This window comes from Argopecten irradians, chromosome 11, assembly GCF_041381155.1.
Source record: "Argopecten irradians isolate NY chromosome 11, Ai_NY, whole genome shotgun sequence".
NCBI classification, from domain to species: Eukaryota; Metazoa; Mollusca; class Bivalvia; order Pectinida; family Pectinidae; genus Argopecten; species Argopecten irradians.
In genome coordinates, this window is record NC_091144.1 from 33,470,437 (window position 1) to 33,490,167 (window position 19,731).

The following is a 19,731-nucleotide window of genomic DNA, read 5'->3' on the forward strand; positions in this document are numbered from 1 at the left end:
CCTTACTGCTATCTGCAGAACAGTGTATCAATGGCACGTTCTAACATGTACATGTATGCTCTTTCAACCCGAAACGCACGTTTTCGACCCGCTTTCACTTTACATGTATTTATTTATTTTATTTGTCAAAAGCATTTCAGTAGGCAAGGACTAACCACATGTGCTTGGAGATTATGTAATATTACAAAAAAAATCTTTATGGACTATGCATACAAATAATAGTAAATTTCATATTTGTACATTATACCGAGTCCTATATAATATATATATATATCTTCAAGCACCTGTATTTAAATCCATACTCAGAAATCAAATCTCTGAATTACTGAAAGGTTCACGTACTGGCACTAACTTTGGAGTTATAATATTGTACACACAAAATCTAATGTACGTTGTGTAAATAAACTTTCATCGATGATATTTTTCTTCCGCTTCTGTACATTTTTTTTCCGGATATTTTCCGGATCCATATCGGGTATCCGGATCCTACACCGGAAATTAGTTTGTTAAATCAATATGGCCGCCTATACGCAAGAAATGACGTGAAAAGTTGATCTGCGGAGAAAGTGGTCCTTACTGCTATTTATATATTTCATGATGGATGAACCAATGGAGGCAGAAGCGGATTCAACACAACCTGATTTGAATCCAGATGAAAAAGATGAACAATCGAACAAAACCCCACTTTTACGGCCAGGCAACATGGGTACAGTATGTCACCACAAGACGTGATGATGTTGATCAAATGTCTATGGAGATCTTAACGTCGTTTTGTCGTAACTCTTTCCGTCAAAAATGATATTTATCTTAATTTTGTAATCCATTTGAGAATATTTTATCTGATTTAATCTAATTTGGTTTAAAAAGACATGTTATATCTCCAATGAATAAATATTAATTTATCTCAAAAACATGGATATTTTAAAAGTGAGCTTTAATATGGGGTAGAAATTGATTAATCAAAGAAATACAAAAATAAATGTAATATTGTTCATTTAATACTAGTACTTTTGAGTAAAACATGGAATCACAACACATTTGTACATGTACAGATGAATTAATTTCATTGGATCCATAAGGGTAACTCATCAGCTGTTGCCTTGTCCTTGATCAATAGGACTAAATCGTTAATATGTGTGTTAAATGTGTAGACACATTATCTTACTTATATAGTTTAGATTTATTTGGCTGGATCAATATATACTTTACATGGTTAATACCACAGGAGTTTGACGTTCTGTCAATAATATATACTATGAATATATAATATACCCCTCTATACTATATAAAAACATTATATAGTATATAGGGGTATTTTTTTATATATTTATAGTATATGTTATTGACAGAACGTCAAACTCCTGTGGTTATACACTGTACTTGACCAGTACGTATACATATATGTATCCTGAATGCAATAGAATTTATTAACTCAACTGTGACCTGACGTTGAGTCTTAACTGTCTTTATTTTATGATAACATGCATCATGATATGAATATGACAGGACCGGTACATATGCCGGGACCCAACCAGTAGTCATGATTGTGTGCATATTCTACTGTGCGTCCAGATTTCTGTATGTCTGGAGCTGTTGATGAATACTTCATGATGGTGTTGTTTGATTTGTTTATGTTGAAATAATGTGTTTCATAAGATGCAAACAGTTAAGTTTTTCCTAAATCACGACTACCGTTCCTTCAGGACTACTGATAGTGTCCCAGTATAGTACATTCTTTAGTTTGAAAAAAAGGGATCACACTTTCATATTGATAGTTTAATTTTTAGTTGTATTATTATTAACATTGTCGATGTCATCAGTTTCTAGCCTGGTTAAAGTTTTGGTGATGATGGTCTGCTGAAAATGCTTGGAAGCAACTGAAATTTCTTCATTTTTCTTCTAAAAGTGTGAGAGAAATAGTCAAAGATCATTGGCCTGTCAAATGGACAAGAATATCTCATCCAGTACCTGAATGTAGTGTAAGATTTTGGTCAAGATCGCAGCAGAAACATATCTTAGAGAGATTGGCAAATGCGCCATTTTTATGATTGACAGATGTACCTCTGTAGGTTTGTATATATGCTTAGGGGGTTCAGGATGACCTATTGTCATCATGCACCGTTCATCGTCGTGCGCCGTCCGCCATATGTGCCATCTGCCATGCGCAAACTTTTCATTCAAAAACGACTTCTTCTCAATAACCGTAAGGCCCAGGGTACTGATGTTTGGCCTATAGCATGCTGGGATGAAATGATACCAAGTTTGTTCAAATTAATGACCTTGACCTTGATTCAAGGTCACAGGGGTCAAATAGGTTAAAAATGTTTAAACACAACTTCTATGAAATCTCAACGAACCAGAAGTGCCAGGGTACTGATATTTGAAAACATTTTGTCCGCATTGGTTTGGAGATCAAAGGCGACCTTCATTCTCGTGGTCTGCAATTCTCATAAAATATATATAGTGTGAACCTGAACTTCTGATAAAATAGGTGTCTTTTGTATTGCCTTAATTGTTTTGCGTGCGTACTATATTCTTTTAGGTGTTGTATATTGTGTACAACCAATAGGTCAGATACCCCCGTCATATTTTAGGCTCCATGGGGCTCTTGCTTGGTTAGATAAAACTAGCCTTAAATTAAGTTGCCGCTACTGGATCTATTTCGAGGTGTTGTAATAAGAATAACTTAATGCTTAGGCCCAGGGAAAAATTCAGTAAATTCGAAAGAATATCTTATTGCTAAAGAATTCATAGTAGTTTTGAGTATAGTATGAGTAAGATTATGAATAGAAACAGTAATAATGTGGAATGACTGGGATCCCAGTTTTATCCAAATTGCATTGATCAGGGTAGGATCTGATGCATGTATATATACAGCTGGTGTATCCACTATCCAGTGGTATTACCCTGCCTCAGTGGCCCAATGAGTCACTTAAATCTGGAGAAAAACATTTTTTTTTACTTTCTCTAAACTAATAAAACAATGCACTTCTGGTTTTCGATGCCTGATTTTCAAAAAGCTAAGTAAAATTGCTTATTTTCATGCTTTCAAAAATCAGGAAAAACTTTTATATCATACCATGAACTAATGTTTAAACTGTATTTATGCAAACATATTATGTTTAAAATAATACACTTAAATGTAGTTAGCCAAGGGAAAATGCCTATAAACTGGAGGCCCCTCCGTCTGTCAACAAAGACCAAAAAGGAGTTTCAATCTCTATGTATTTATATGTTTCCAATTGCAGAACTCATGTTGGGCTGACAAAATATTACACTCACTGAGATAACCCTGTCCATTTAAAAGGCCAATATAATTAATATAAGATTTCATAAATCTATAAATGATATTGGTCTAACCACTGGTCACTCAAGTTGTATACAATTCCATTCTATCTTTTTTACAGTGATGATGACAATCACGACTGAAGATTATGAGTCACTTTACTGGCCTAAATTGGAGGGTGCAATCAACCAATTACTGACTATGTCTCCCGGCCAGTATATGGCTATCTCATACGAACAAATGTACAGGTAAAATTCTGAACTGAAATCAGTCCACCTTTTTAATTTTTAGCTCCACATTTATAGATTATTAAAGCAATATTCAAAGGGTATAAAGTGATAAGATATATACGGCTCAGAACTTGATTTAAGCAATCAAACACATACATGTATGTATACTCACATAGGTAGACTATTGTACATGTATCTGTTTGTCCAGGAAAATTGGAAGAAGAAAAAAATTGAATATTCAATATTTTACGCTGATTTAATATGCTAAAAAGATTAACTTTAAAGTTATATGTGCCATCTTTTCATACTCGTGAATCAAATTGAGCTTTTAATCACCAAAAGTTACCAACATTTTGAGAATAACTGTAAATTTACGAGGACAAATAAGAGCTGAAAATTGTTACATTCATATGTCTATAGTGAATAACTAAGTGAATTGAGTTTATACAAAGCACTGTAACTAATAATAAAAAAAAATAATATCATTCAAATATTTTCTGTATTAAGTTCTAGTTTATATTATTTGAACAAGACTTTTTTTGTCAACCTCATTTTAATCAAACACTCCTGATATTTATATATCTTTTAACATGGAAGTTATTTTTTCACAGCTGTGTGTACAAGTGTGTATGTAAACAGTTTTCTGACCGCCTCTACACCGACTTAATGAACCACATGATACAGCATCTTAGAAATCTCAACCAGCAACTACAGTCAAGTGTAACGTATATAACTTAACCTTTAGAAAATCTCAACCAACAACTACAGTCAAGTGTATGTATATAACTTAACCTTAGAAATCTCAACTACAACAACTACAGTCAAGTGTACGTATATAAACTTAACCTTAGAATCTCAACCCAGCAATCTACAGTCCAAGTGTATGTAATATAACTTAACCTTAGAAATCTCAACCAACAACTACAGTCAAGTGGATGTATATACTTAACCTTAGAAATCTCAACCAACACTACAGTCAAGTGTACGTATATAACTTAACCTTAGAAATCTCAACCATGGCAACTACAGTCAAGTGTAGTTATATAACTTAACCTTAGAAATCTCAACAACAACTACAGTCAAGTGGATGTATATAACTTAACCTTAGAAATCTCAACCAGCAACTACCAGTCAAGTGTACGGTATATAACAGTTTACTTAACATTAGTAATGCTCAACCAACAACTACAGTCAAGTGTACGATATATAACTTAAACCTTAGAAATCTCAACCAGCAACTACAGTCAAGTGGATGTATATAACTTAACCTTAGAAATCTCAACCAGCAAACTACAGTCAAGTGTACGTATATAACTTAACCTTAGAAATCTCAACCAACAACTACAGTCAAGTGTATGTATATAACTTAACCTTAGAAATCTCAACCAACAGACTACAGTCAGGTGTATGTATATAACTTAGCCTTAGAAATTTCAACCAACAACTACAGTCAAGTGTACGTATATAACTTAACCTTAGAAATCTCAACCAACAACTACAGTCAAGTGTATGTACATGTATAACTTAACCTTAGAAATCTCAACCAACAACTACAGTCAAGTGTACGTATATAACTAACCTTAGAAATCTCAACCAACAACTACAGTCTAGTGTATGTACATGTATAACTTAACCTTAGAAATCTCAACCAACAACTACAGTCAAGTGTACGTATATAACTTAACCTTAGAAATCTCAACCAACAACTACAGTCAAGTGTACGTATATAACTTAACCTTAGAAATCTCAACCAACAACTACAGTCAAGTGTACGTATATAACTTAACCTTAGAAATCTCAACCAACAACTACAGTCAAGTGTACGTATATAACTTAACCTTAGAAATCTCAACCAACAACTACAGTCAAGTGTACGTATATAACTTAACCTTAGAAATCTCAACCAACAACTACAGTCAAGTGTACGTATATAACTTAACCTTAGAAATCTCAACCAACAACTACAGTCAAGTGTACGTATATAACTTAACCTTAGAAATCTCAACCAACAATACTAGAAATCTCAATCCAGCAACTACAGTCAAGTGTAACGTATATAACTTAACCTTAGAAATCTCAACCAGCAACTACAGTCAAGTGTACGTATATAACTTAACCTTAGAAATCTCAACCAGCAACTACAGTCAAGTGTACGTATATAACTTAACCTTAGAAATCTCAACCTGCAACTACAGTCAAGTGTACGTATATAACTTAACCTTAGAAATCTCAACACCACAACTACAGTCAAGTGTATGTATATAACTTAACCTTAGAAATCTCAACCAACAACTACAGTCAAGTGTATGTATATAACTTAACCTTAGAAATCTCAACCAGCAACTACAGTCAAGTTTATGTATATAACTTAACCTTAGAAATCTCAACCAACAACTACAGTCAAGTGGATGTATATAACTTAACCTTAGAAATCTCAACCAACAACTACAGTCAAGTTTATGTATATAACTTAACCTTAGAAATCTCAACCAACAACTACAGTCAAGTGTATGTATATAACTTAACCTTAGAAATCTCAACCAACAACATACAGTCAAGTGTACGTATGTAACTTAACCTTAGAAATCTCAACCAGTAAACTACAGTCAAGTGTATGTATATAACTTAACCTTAGAAATCTCAACCAACAACTACAGTCAAGTTAGATGTATAAACTTAACCTTAGAAATCTCAACTAGCAACTACAGTCAAGTGTACGTATAAAACTTAAGCTTAGAAATCTCAACCAACAACTACAGTCAAGTGTATGTATAAAACTTAACCTTAGAAATCTCAACCAACAACTACAGTCAGGTGTATGTATATAACTTAGTCTTAGAAATTTCAACCAACAACTACAGTCAAGTGTATGTATATAACATAACCTTAGAAATCTCAACCAGCAACTACATTCAAGTGTAGTTAAATAACTTAACCTTAGAAATCTCAACCAGCAACTACAGTTTCAAGTGTGATGTATATAACTTAACCTTAGAAATCTCAACCAGCAACTACAGTCAAGTGTACGGAATATAACTTAACCTTTAGAAATCTCAACCAACAACTACAGTCAAGTGTATGTATATAACTTAACCTTAGAAATCCTCAACCAACAACTACAGTCAGGTGTATGTATATAACTTACACCCGGTCCACCCCAACTGCGAATGATAAATATGTATGAAGTTCCTTACCGTCAATCGATTGATTTGTAACACAGCGAGAAATTCTGTACCGTGTAGCGATAAACGCTAACACTCTAAACCGACACACACGTGGCTATTTTTAGACTCGAGTACTGTCGCCAATCCACAGGTAAATCGCGGGGCGCTCTGGCTACATCAGCTATACCAAACACAATCGTAAATGTTACAAATACCGGTAAAATCTTGTGTTTACTTACACACCAGTGTACTTTGCACATGTATTTTTTCTTATGGCTTTAAATACTGAAAAAAATCTAACTATCGGTATGATTTTGCGCATTCAAATTTTGGGGAAAACGATGTCCGGGGAACCACAAATTCAGTGTTATAAAGGTGGTAATTTCATTGCAAAACATTCACAATAAATTCTTGACAACTTGCACAAAAAAGTGTTGTATTTAGAAGAAATAACATAATATAATTGCACTGTGCTTGTTTTCTTTATTGGCCACCGTAACAAGAAACAGTGAAATATATCTTGCAGAACATGTCAAAAACATTGGCAGTCCGCCGTATTCGATCCGTACACATGTCAATGTCTGGAGAGATATTACACATGAATAGTTATCAGAACTTATTTGAAAATATTATAAATTTAGTTACTTTAATATTGCCACAATAAGTTTTAAGTGTGTTTGAGAGATCATTAACAAACTTTAAAGAGCATTCCGATAGCAATTACGTTGGCTTGCAATAATCACATCGTGAGTGAACTCACTATCTGTACGGCACCAGATCCAAGCTGATGGCTAATTATATATAACAGTACGGTTAAAATGCCACTAACCTTCTAGCTTGTCAGTTTTGCTGTAATAATATTACAAACCACTTATTGAAAATCCTAAATATAGGACAGTTTAGGACTCGTCTTATAAATCCCACGTGTGTTATTGACTTTTTGGCACACGGCCTGCAGCCGGGACATGTTATGGCGGTTCCCTACGTAATGAGCATAGCTAGATCTATAAGGAGTTTCATATGCAGTTTTACTAGAAATATGAAGATTTTGTTAAATATTCTAAAATAAAGAAATACTAGTCAATGAATTTTTATGCAATTTGGAAGAAATATTTGTTTTGTTTTTAAGTAGATACACGACTACAGTTGTTGATGATAAATAGACTAACGGTTAAAAGCTTAACTAAGCCGATTCAGTTTCCGTTAAGCTGGATGAGAGGACCCGAGCGTCAGCATCCAGGTACCCAGTTTACCTGTGGCGTTTGCGACAGTAACTGGAGTCTTATAAATAACTACACTCATGTTCAATACATCGATAACAAGTCAGCGGTAGAGCGGTAGGTGTTTATATACAACGCATCGTTCGCAGAGTTGGGGTGGACCGGGTGATAAACCTTAGAAATCTCAACCAACAACTAACAGTCAAGTGTAATGTAATATAACTTAAACCTTAGAAATCTCAAATCACCAACAACTACAGACCAAGTGTGACGTATATAACTTAACCTTAGAAATCTCAACCAACAAGGGAGATTTTGTTGTTCTCTAACAGCTCTTGTTCATTTTCTCGCGAAATGATGCTGTTCACATCATAAAATTTTTCAATACAACAATTAAATAACATTATTTCACAAGACCTGCCGATGATGCTGTATCTAAAAAACTGGATCAAGAAGTTTGAGCATTATACACAAAAGACAAAAGCATGGATGGAGAAGGAGTAAAAAAATTACAGAGTTACAGAACAGTTTATCAAGTTTTAAATTAGATACATGCTATACCTATAAATTCTTTTTAAATACATAGTATGGCCTTTGGGTTCAGCATGATGTAACCTGCGTCTGCGCACAGACAAATGACTGGCCCGTGGGTGGGTATGGTAGTGTAAGTATGGACATAACAGACAATATACAGTTGGTATTTAGTTCATTGTGGTCAATACTACACTGGTATCAACTCCAGAAAATAGTGATCGCTGAAGTGAGAGATTGTGTCGAAGAAAGTGACCTAGTTGCCCTTTACATGAGTACCGTATTTTCCGGACAACAAGTGGCACCTGTGTATAAGTGGCAAAGGCCTTTTTACGATGTTTTCAGTTTTTGTACACACATAAGTCGCACTGGTAAATAAGTCGCACCTAAGTTAGGCCCATGTACGTATAACCACGTAACTCTCTCTGTGTAGATACGATCGAACTTTAAAGTACCATAATGATTATCGATCAATTAGAACAACTCAAACTTGTACTGTAAATAAATAACAAAAAACATTCACAATGATGCAAATATATTGAGTAAAAATGAATATGGTCATGTTTCTGTTCGTTGTTTACTCTGCCATTACGTAAGGATACCATTATTTATCATATCGGTCCGGTTACAAATATCAAAGACGAAACCACCAAATTTGTTTCGACTATTGTTAATTTTTTTTTTTTTTTGTAAGTCATTACAATCAGTTAAAATAACCTCAAATATTGGTGTCCTCAAACCTCATATTAAATCTCTCGCTTCCGCGACCACTATTTCTGGAACTCCTATAATTTGACCACCGTATATTGTAGCCTTCAATGTATTTATTTCTATACACTCTCAGTATATCTGTGATATTAGACATCCTCTAACATTACCAGCTGATCATGATCATGATTTTGTTTGCAGCCTATAGCTAACAGCACTTGGACAAATTTTAACATGGGAATTTTCTGACAATAACTTACTGAGTTATCGCCCTTTGTTATGATAATTTTATATTAATTTTTGGGCTTTAAGATGACTTAATTAAATGTTCAGATATGTATTTCATATGTCATAATCAGGTGACCTTTCAGGCCTATGGGCCTCTTGTTATAAATATGTTCTACATTGCAGCCCGTAATATTTGCATATTATAAATAAGTTTACTTTGTAAAGAGAATTTTATTGGGTTTGTTCATAACCGCACATTACTTTGTTTCCTATGTCATATTCAAGTAATTGTTAAGGCTCATTGGGCCTTTTGTTGGCATGATTTCTGTAGACTTTTCACCATTTTTAGCTCGCCTATTCGAAGAATAGGGGGAGCTAATGTTGTCACTCCGGCGTCGGCATCAGTGTCAGAGTTGGCGTCCCATTTCACGTTAAAGTTTTTGAGCAAGTTTCTGTTTTTTCAATTGTTTAAGCATAAGTCATTATAAATGTTTATGATTTTATTTTCCTAATGTGTATGGATGCTGAACATGATAATACAACCAATTTGGGGCCCTTTAGGGGGTTTTTGAGTCTGTTAATTTGTCATATTTCCATGTTTAAATAGTAAATACTTGAACATCAACTTCTTCTGAATAGGCGAGCTTTGCTGTTCTCCAACGGCTCTTGTTTGATATGTTGGTTATAAACCATGTGTACTCGTCTCACCTCACCATATCACTCTCTATGTTGGGTTACAGTGTAAGTATAATCCACTATAATTGTCTGTACGGGAATGCTTACATCAGCTGTACATATATATCATATAAACGTATTGATATTCCGTATTTGCATATTACAGATTTATTTGCCCTTGCGGGTAGGTATTGATTATGACGTCATGTGTTTTCAAGCGTAACGTCATACTTTTCGGAGAAAATGATGTGAATTGCGCTCACAAAATAATGACGTACCTACCTGCAAGGGAGCTAACTGCTGTAATATGCAAAGAGGGAATAGTGCAAAATAAGCAAACTTGTTAAGTGCAAAATAAGTTTATACACAACTTAGGCTAATCACTTTCACTGACCCAGATATACATGTAGGCATGTGAGGGGGTTTTTGAAGTGTGGTAGAAGAAAAAACTCAACAATCATATAGTTGACTTTAGTATGACCTTTCAATGTGAGGGGGTTTAGTGTGGTAGAAATCTTGAGTGTAAAGAGAAAACTCACTAATCACATAGGTGGCTAATGACATTTCCATGTCCTTGCTACGTTATTTATACAGTTTTATCAAAATGATAAGGTTTGCTTTATTTTCTTTAGTACCACATAACAATTTAAGCGAGGTTTAAGAGAGGAATGCTGGAGTAGCTGGAGACATAGATGTTAAATATATTCAAATCACAGAATGAATTGTTTCTTTCCTGTAACAGATGCAGGTGGAAAACTCGAAGTCTTTCTTGGAGAAGTTTTCCTTTCTAGTTAACCAGTATATCCTAGCTCTGGGAGGTATCGTGCCCATCTTTAATTATATGGTGAGTATATTTAAATATGACCATCATATGATCACTTATGTAACAACTCTGTTAAGAGTGTGATCATAGTAAGTATTTTATTTATTTACATCATCAAAAATAATGCTACAGAACTTCAGATTTATTAGGTCACCTGACCATAGGTCATGGTGACCTATTGCAATAGTCTTTACTCATTCATCATTCGTCATGTGTCATCCGTCATCTGTCGTGCGACCTCCATTAACATTTCCTTGTGAACACGATAACTTGAGTAAATATAAATGGAGCTTAATGAAATTTTGTATGTAGACTAACATTGGAAGATTGCGGACGAGTTAAAAAGTGCCCTTTGCTTTAATAATTATGATTGGACATTGTGAACGTGATAACTTGAGTAAATATAGACCAATCTTAATTAAACTTTTTATGTAGACTAACATTTGACAGATCTTGGACTAGTTCTAATATCAGCGTGATTCGATAGTAATTCGTGGAGTTATTGCTCTTTGCTCTATTAATTATGATTGGACATAGTGAATGTGATAACTTGAGTAAATTTAAACCAAGCTTAAGAAAACTTTGTATGCAGACTAACATTAGAAAGATCTTGGACGAATTTGAAGATCAGATTGATTTGACAGTAATTTACAGAGTTATTGCCCTTTGCACTAATGATTATTATTGAACCTTTTGAACACGATAACTTGACCAAGCTCAATGAAACTTTGTATGTGGGCTAACATTGGAAAAACTCAGATGAATTAGGAAATCGGCATGATTCGATTGTAGTTTTAAGGACTTAATGTCTTTTGCTTTAATAATTATTATTGGACTTTGTGAACGGGATAACTTGAGTAAATATAAACCAAGCTTAATGAAACTTTTTATGTAGACCTGTAAGATCTATGTTCCTAATTTATAAACAAAAGAATCAGTTGGCTAGTATATGAAATAACTAATTTGTATCAAATATCAGGTGACTGTTAAGGCCCATGTGGGCTTCATGTTATAACTATATATCGATGCCATTGTGATGTTGCATGTATTAATGATGTCAAAAATTTTATCTATGAGCTGTCTTAAACCCCTACCTCCTTCATGTTTAAGATAGAGTTCTGTCCCCTGTTTAAGATAGAGATGAATGATTAAGTGCATTTCCTGTATCTATTACAAATTTGTTAATTCACTTATTGATTTGTCAAAAATGTCTATGTACAAGTATTCCTTTGCTTAATGTTCCAGAATCGTTTTTATGTCGAAACTAAATTGAAGACGGATCTTAATGAAGAACTGAAGAAGCTATTTAAACTACATATATTAGATCAACATATAAGTGTTTTATTAAGTAAGTATTTAAACTGCATATATTAGATCACCATAGAAGTGTTTTATCAAGTAAGTCTGTAATTTTGTTTTAACAGTATTCCTGATAAATTGTCTCTTAATGTATTCAAACCAGAATAACAGTTGAGCCTCGTAGACTTGTATACCTTGAAGACACTGTTTTGCCCTAAACTTTTCATTACTTATTTGATATATGAAAAGTACTCCTGACAAAAATTTCAGGAGTGCGATTGGATATGACAGTTCACCTTTTCACAATGAACCTGTGCCAAAACACAGTAGTTTGAAGATAGGAAAATAACAATATTTGTGACAATCCGTGCCACAATCTGTTGTTTGTGATGTCTGTAGTGCAGTCTATCCCTTGAAGATGAAACAAAGCATACTTATGTAAAATTTACTATCGTAAAAAGTTGGCGGTAGTTTGCCTTTAATTTGGTACATTATTACAGAAATGTGTACATTCCTCTTGCATTTGCATTATAGTACTTTCAGTACTTTGATTTATTACAGAATGTATACATGTGATCCCTCTAGCCTTTGCGTTAAGTACTTTTAGTACTTTGATGTATTATAGGAATGCGTACATGTGATTCTCTAGCCAATTGAGTTACAGTACTTTCAGTACTTTGATTTATTACAGAAATGTGTACATGTGATTCTCTATTACAGCGTTGTTAGAGGAAGCCAATGCCAAACCGTTCACCATTTCACCGCCCGTGATGGCTAACACCATCAAAAACATCCACTCCATAAACCCAGGTAATTATTTAACCTACCAAACACAGTTGTAACGTTGTAGGACTGCAATTTCCTCAATGATCACAAAGTAATTTCTCAAAATAATTCCATCAAAAATCAAATGGCATTAAAAAGAAAGATTTCAATTGAAAATTTTCAACATGTTTGGCAGTTAGTCAGTTCTTTTATGGCTTGACATTAACTTTAGGATTGATTTAGTGAAAGTGTCTGTGAAGTTCATATTTACAAATTCAGCCACTGAAGAATATTGTAATAGAATACAACAAGGCTATGTAGCAAAATTGAAAAATTGATTGATATAAGGTAAAATACATAAAAAATAATGATTAGGCAGTAAAGTTAAGAATAACACTTTAGTTATATACAGTATTACTGTTATTTTGTTAGAAGTATGCTGTAATTATATCTACACTCTTTCTTACTCCAGAATATGCCAAGATGAAACCAGAATTGTTTGCAAAATTCATTCCAAGTATACTACCCCAGACTTCAGTGACAGACCTAGATCGTTATATCGAAGAAACACAACAGATACAGAGAGATTTAAAGGTTCTCCCCGACTTTGACAGGTAGGTATTAATCAAAACTCATCTCTGTTATAACTTCTGGTTTAAAATCCTTTTAACACTTCTAGTGTAAAATCTATTTATGTTAACTTGCAGTTATCTCCCTTTAATTTCTAGAAGATGTTCGTATCCGGTAATTCCTTTTTATATTTTCAGTTGCCCAACACGGAAGAAGCGTACGAATGAGGATGATGGTAGATTTAGTAAATAGTGACGGGTGAGGAGCATGAAAAGCATTTGTGATAAGACTGAGGTAGGTGATGCATTAATTATGTCTGACTAATGTTGGATCGATTCTCGATTTTAATCGATGATCGATTGATTATGATTTTCCTAAAGACTATTGATTATGAAAGATGATAATCGATTATTGAAATGGGAGATAATTTGTGCTTATTTTATACTGTTCTGAACCTTTATTATGTAATATATATGTGCAAAACCACATTTCAAAATGCCCAAAACATGTAAAATACACAATAATTCAAATAACTAAAGAAAAAAAATTACTTAAATTCATGCTGTTGGTTCATCTTTCTTAAAACTTTCAGGGTAATTAAAAGGTTAATTACATATACAAATATAGGAGAGTTTTCTGTAAATGGTATCGGATTAAAAACTCAATACTTAGTAGGTTGTCCTAAACCAACCATCGATTGTGATTATATAACTGATTCCCAGCACTATGTCTGACATTATATCAGTAGAATTACAAAGCCTTAATTACACTAAAAACATGTTAACTACAATCTCAACATTCTAATTGGTTTATTCCAACATCTTACACCACCTAGTGTTAAAACCCTCCATAAAAGATATTGATGCTGTTGTTCAATATCATTTTCTTGTTGCTGCCTTAAAGATGTGCATGCTCCACCGCTGACAAATGATAATTTTTCAAAATCAGGAGCAGACGATTTAGTATTTTTCTTCAGTTACAAAAGTTACTTACTTTACACCATTACCATCATTGAAAAGTTTGAGCTTCTAATTTTACTTTTACACAGTAATGTATTCCTATCGTAGTCAACAGTCGATGTCTAGTTCGATGTTCACACCTCTTTATCTATCATAATTATGGTCTCAGGCGAATGAAAAGTCGTTCAAGACAAACTTTTTATGATGTTTGGATTGTAAAAACATGGTTGCTTGTCACGTAAGACAAGGGGTCACTGAAAACAGACCCATTATATAGCAAAATATGTTGGAGGGGTCTCAAGTAAGGTCACATAAGACAGGGAGTAGCTACATACAGGGGGTCACTCAGACAGTCTCGACTGTAGTTCAAAATATAAAAAAATATTTAATTGCATCCCAAAAAAATTTCATGGCACTATATTCTATATAGAATGAAGTACTGATTGCGCATCCACCAAAGGCAAGATAAATTATTTCATATTATTTTTTGTGTTAATTAGACATTATACACTATTAAACACCAACTATTTATTCAAATGATGAATATCATTTCCGCTTTGTCAGCGGTGGAGCATCTTTAAGAATAACTATAAATATGATTAGTCACTACATGGATTTAGGATGGAATCGGCTTTTTACTTTGATTATCTTATTGATTCAAAAACGTTATATATCAAATTTCTATTGTAACAAATAGTTTTCCCAAAACAAGTTATTGCTTATGATTTTACAAACTGCTTCATGATACTTGTATTGGGTTTTCTTCAGAGTTGTGAAAACTACAGACATATGCATGGAATGTATGCCATAGGAACCGAGGACATATACATGGAATGTGTGACAGAGGAACTGTGGACGTATACGTGGAATGTGTGACAGAGGAACTGTGGACGTATACGTGGAATGTGTGACAGATCGGAACTGTGGACGTATACGTGGAATGTGCGACAGAAAAACTGTGGACGTATACGTGGATGTGCGACAGGAAGTGCGCATGTATATATACATGAACGTGTGACAGAGGACGAAATTGGCCAGTAACGGATCAGGTTGTACAAGTGATACTGGTTACTGTCGTCCACATCAAAAGATGAATTCGGAGACTATCTGAACATTTGATGCTGCAGACTGATATCAATTGTCGTTTTACCATATTGTGTAAACCAATTGTTGCTTCTGTTGGACATTACTTTAAAGGGTTATGTAACGAATGAAGTGTAATATTTATTGTAAACGCGCATATTTTAAAGGTAAATTTACATAATTATATATTTTGAAATCATTGAGGGGAAAATTTTGATCGTGTTTATAACAGGTTTTTACTGGCAGATGTTTCACCAGTTAAATATTTGACTTGCTAATCTTCAAATATCTACTAGATACAAATAATTCTGATTTTGCTTAATATGAAGTGTTGCTGGAAGGTATTGTAAAGCAAAATTCATATAGTTTGTAAAAGATATGAAGTTACTTTTTTCGTACACTTGCAAACATTTGACCTTTCATGCAATCGATTTTATTTAACCTTGCAAGGACGGAGTATTCAATAATATTCAATTACTGTAAAGAATTTTCTAATGCCAGGATGTAATCAGAAAAAAAAATCGCAAAGCTTTCACAGAATGTTTAAAGTTATATGTGCCATAATTTTCATAATCACAAATCAAGAAGAGCTTTTAATATGATAAACCATCAAAAGTTCCTAACATTTTGAGAAAATTTCAATATTTACAATGCATATAGGTTTTAATTTAATAAGTTCAAGTAAGAGCTCAATCAATTTGATTTAAATACAGATCCTTAAAACCACTCCGTTCAATAGAGGATCTGAGAAAAACCCATTAAGGGTCATGTTCGGATGACCTTTATACCACGTGTAATTTAGAACAAATGCATTTTCTGCACGTTGCTATATATCAATTGACAACGCCATTTCGCTCCAACATATATATATATACGATTAGCTTTGTTGTGCTCTTTGGCCAAGATGACTACGTACAAGGAAATAATTCTGACATATTTTCAAAATATTTCGTCTCCAGAAATTCACTGTCAAAATTTTGCCAGCAGCGATTTGATTAGCCAATTCTAAAGGTCACCTGGACATGACCCCTAATGGGATTTTCTCAGATTCTCTTATCCAACGTAGTGATAATAAGGATATGTATTTTAATCAGATTGGTAGTTCTGCCAAAAATCACGATATTAATGTTAACCTTGCAATGCAGTAAAAAGACTACATACTGTCACACCAAGAAGCCTGCATGTTGTGGTCTACCATTTCATTTCCCATTTGTACAGTGATATTAGTATATAAAGATACTTCTTAGATATGTTTTCATCTAAACTTGAATCAAGCGCAAAACACGAACTTTATGAGTACAAAACATTTGTTTTGTAAATGATGGTTATGAGGTACCATAATACATGTTTGCCTGTGCCTTTGAATGTCTTTCACAGCTTAATTCACCAAAATGTATGGTTTTTGATAGATTTACTGAAGAAAAGATAGGATGTTAAAATTTTCATCCAATTATGGCACATATAACATTAAAATTATTATAATGTGAATATATTTTGCCTCTAATTTTTCAGCATAATTATTAGAATTCTGTTAAAAAATGGGTGTTTGGAGAAAAAGATAGCATTTAATCATGTTCAATAGATACAACCCCCCAGCTTTGTACAATATGTTCAAGGCCCACAACCTTTGCGAAACAAAAATTAGGTTTCTTAAAAACAATTATACGAAAATGGCTAAGTTGATGTTATAATTATAACACCAAACAAATACAGGATTGCCTACCTAATCTATGATTCATGTCGCTGTTTTGCCATCTGGCGCAGTGATAATCAACCGTCACACGGTAATTAGGACAACAGCGAAATGTGTCTCCGACCCGCGTTATGAAAATAAGCATTTCATTTATTTAAATTAAATTGTTAAGAAGTTGGTAAATGTAGTATTAACAGTAAGTTAATAACTTTGGTGACTCTATAGAATTATAAATTTCATTTTACATTACAATTTTTTTTTTAATTAAAGTTGTTTCGGAAATGTAGTGGCCCTTTAATGTTACATACATAGCCTTATTGTGTTGATCAGTCAATAACTGTTTTCTATATGAAGCTTGAACTTATTTGTTTTTAAAAAACATTTCATGACATGTAAAAGGGATCCATCTATATTTTGAATACATTGAAGAGCATTTGAAAATGAAAAAGTAACAGGTACTGTAAAGCAACTTATCTTTTGTTTACGATTAATTTCTGAGTATTGTAAACCAATTCCGCATGCGATTTGCTTTTGCGAATGCATATGAACCTTGCTTATATTGATATATATTTGCATTTAAGTTTTAAATTCATTAAAGTTAGTCTTTGCACACTTGTTTTGAAATTGAAATTGCAAAAAGTAGTCGGAAAAGAAAGTCGGTTTACAGTAGTTTGCGGATGATAGGAAATCGTAAAAATAATTTTTAATTATACATCTAATTAGATATGTGTAAGACCCAAGTACACATCCTAGTTATAATTATATATGTGTAAAAACCAAGTACATTTTAAACCAAATTATTATTTATCTAAAATAGACCAGTAACAGTTTGCTAGGAAAGACAAACACTTCAGAAAACTCTCTGAATATCAAAAAAGTGTATTTTGGTAGGAATTGTATGTCGAATGTCATTGAAAATAAGAAATGTGTTTGTGTTCATTTTCAAATCTTATCGAGTACTATGTAAAGCATAATTGATAGGTGTGAATGTTATGCGTGCTTGTTTTGTTTTTCGTTTGAGGAATTTATGATATGTTGTGGAAACACCCAGCATGGAATTAAGTTATATTGTATTAAGTTAAACTCAAGTTACTTTGATAAGCATTTCCTGGTATTTAAAAGAATTATTTTATTATGGTACGAATATCAAATATTTTAAGGTCACCTGAGACTACTTACATTATTCTAATTGCCTTTTGTCCGCCGTCATGCAGTGTACGTTCTGTGTCTGTTACCAATTCACAATTTTGACTTCTTCTCCAAAACTACAGAAGCAAATTTAATGAAATTTTGCACAAACCTTCTTTTTAGGCATAAGACCATTCAAAATTGTGAATTATGAATTCTGATGTGATGGAATCAAATACTCTTCAAATTCAAAACTTGTGAATTTCATGGCCCTGGGGTCTCAGATTGTCACGTGGGAGGGGATCAAATTAACTATTAATAGTTTATAAATGGAAAACTTTTTTTTTAGCAATCTTTGTTCAATATCCATATGAAAGGAGGCAAACTTGGTTAGAATTATTGTTAGACTGAGTAGCATTTTAATATTCTGGCTGACCTCAAGGAAACAGGAACTTGTAATTAATTCCTTGAATGAAACGATAAGTAGTGTTTTTTTGTCTTTGGTTTCATATCTTAGGTGACCGTTAAGGCCTATGGGCAGCTGGTTAATTTTTACTACAAATTATCTCCCTTGGTTCATTACAAATATACATTATATACATACAAGGTTCTCATTGGCTGTTTTTCCTTTTGATTTCTATATTGAATTCAGAAACAAAATCATTACATACTGACTGACTCAAGTACAAAATAATGTATCATAACATCTAGTAAAAAATATAACTTTAGAAATAACAGTCAATCTCTCATATTTTTCTGATATAATAATGGCCATTTTGAAAAAGACCTTTTAAACCAATATCCAACCAAAAATGTTCAAAATGATTTTATGACCAAAATTGACACAATAAATAATCATTAGGTCATGATTAAAGGTGTTTTCCATTTAAATGTTTACCGTGATGACCAGATAAATAAGATGCATTTTTAGTTCCAAAACTCAGTGGGACAATGTTGATTGTTTTATGAAGTGAATGATATGACAGAAGTAATGTATATGTAAGTTAACATTGCTACAATTTTTTAGTAATAAAAGTAAACTTTTATGATATTTTCTGTTGTCGTTTTTCATTGCAAAACAATCTTATGGTATTTAAAATGTTTTGTCATAGATATATCTATCATCACCCCAAGACATATGGAAAACATAATTATAATTGGCCCTGTCAGTTGTAAATGCACGGTTATATTTTACTATCTACAAAATATCTGTCTCACTTTGAATTGTTCTACCTTGATCTTCATGCTTGAGTCCAAGATTCAACCAAATGTTGTGCAAATTCTTTTATCACATATAACTGGCCCGTCCAGCCATGTCTTAAATATTAGCATGGATACACTTTTGTAGATCCAGCCTTCGGCTGCCACT

General features: G+C 33.2%; 1 protein-coding gene across 1 annotated transcript; it reads left to right on the forward strand.

Annotated features, from left to right (window-relative positions):
- Positions 1-484: 484 nt before the first annotated feature.
- Positions 485-19,408, forward strand: LOC138335353 (CDK2-associated and cullin domain-containing protein 1-like). The gene is made up of 9 exons (XM_069284398.1): positions 485-706; positions 3,408-3,534; positions 4,128-4,236; positions 10,785-10,886; positions 12,111-12,213; positions 12,885-12,974; positions 13,402-13,543; positions 13,697-13,793; positions 15,227-19,408. Exons 1-8 carry the CDS (start codon positions 595-597, stop codon positions 13,749-13,751), a joined length of 840 nt encoding a protein of 279 aa, XP_069140499.1. The 5' UTR covers positions 485-594; the 3' UTR covers positions 13,752-13,793; positions 15,227-19,408.
- Positions 19,409-19,731: the final 323 nt, after the last annotated feature.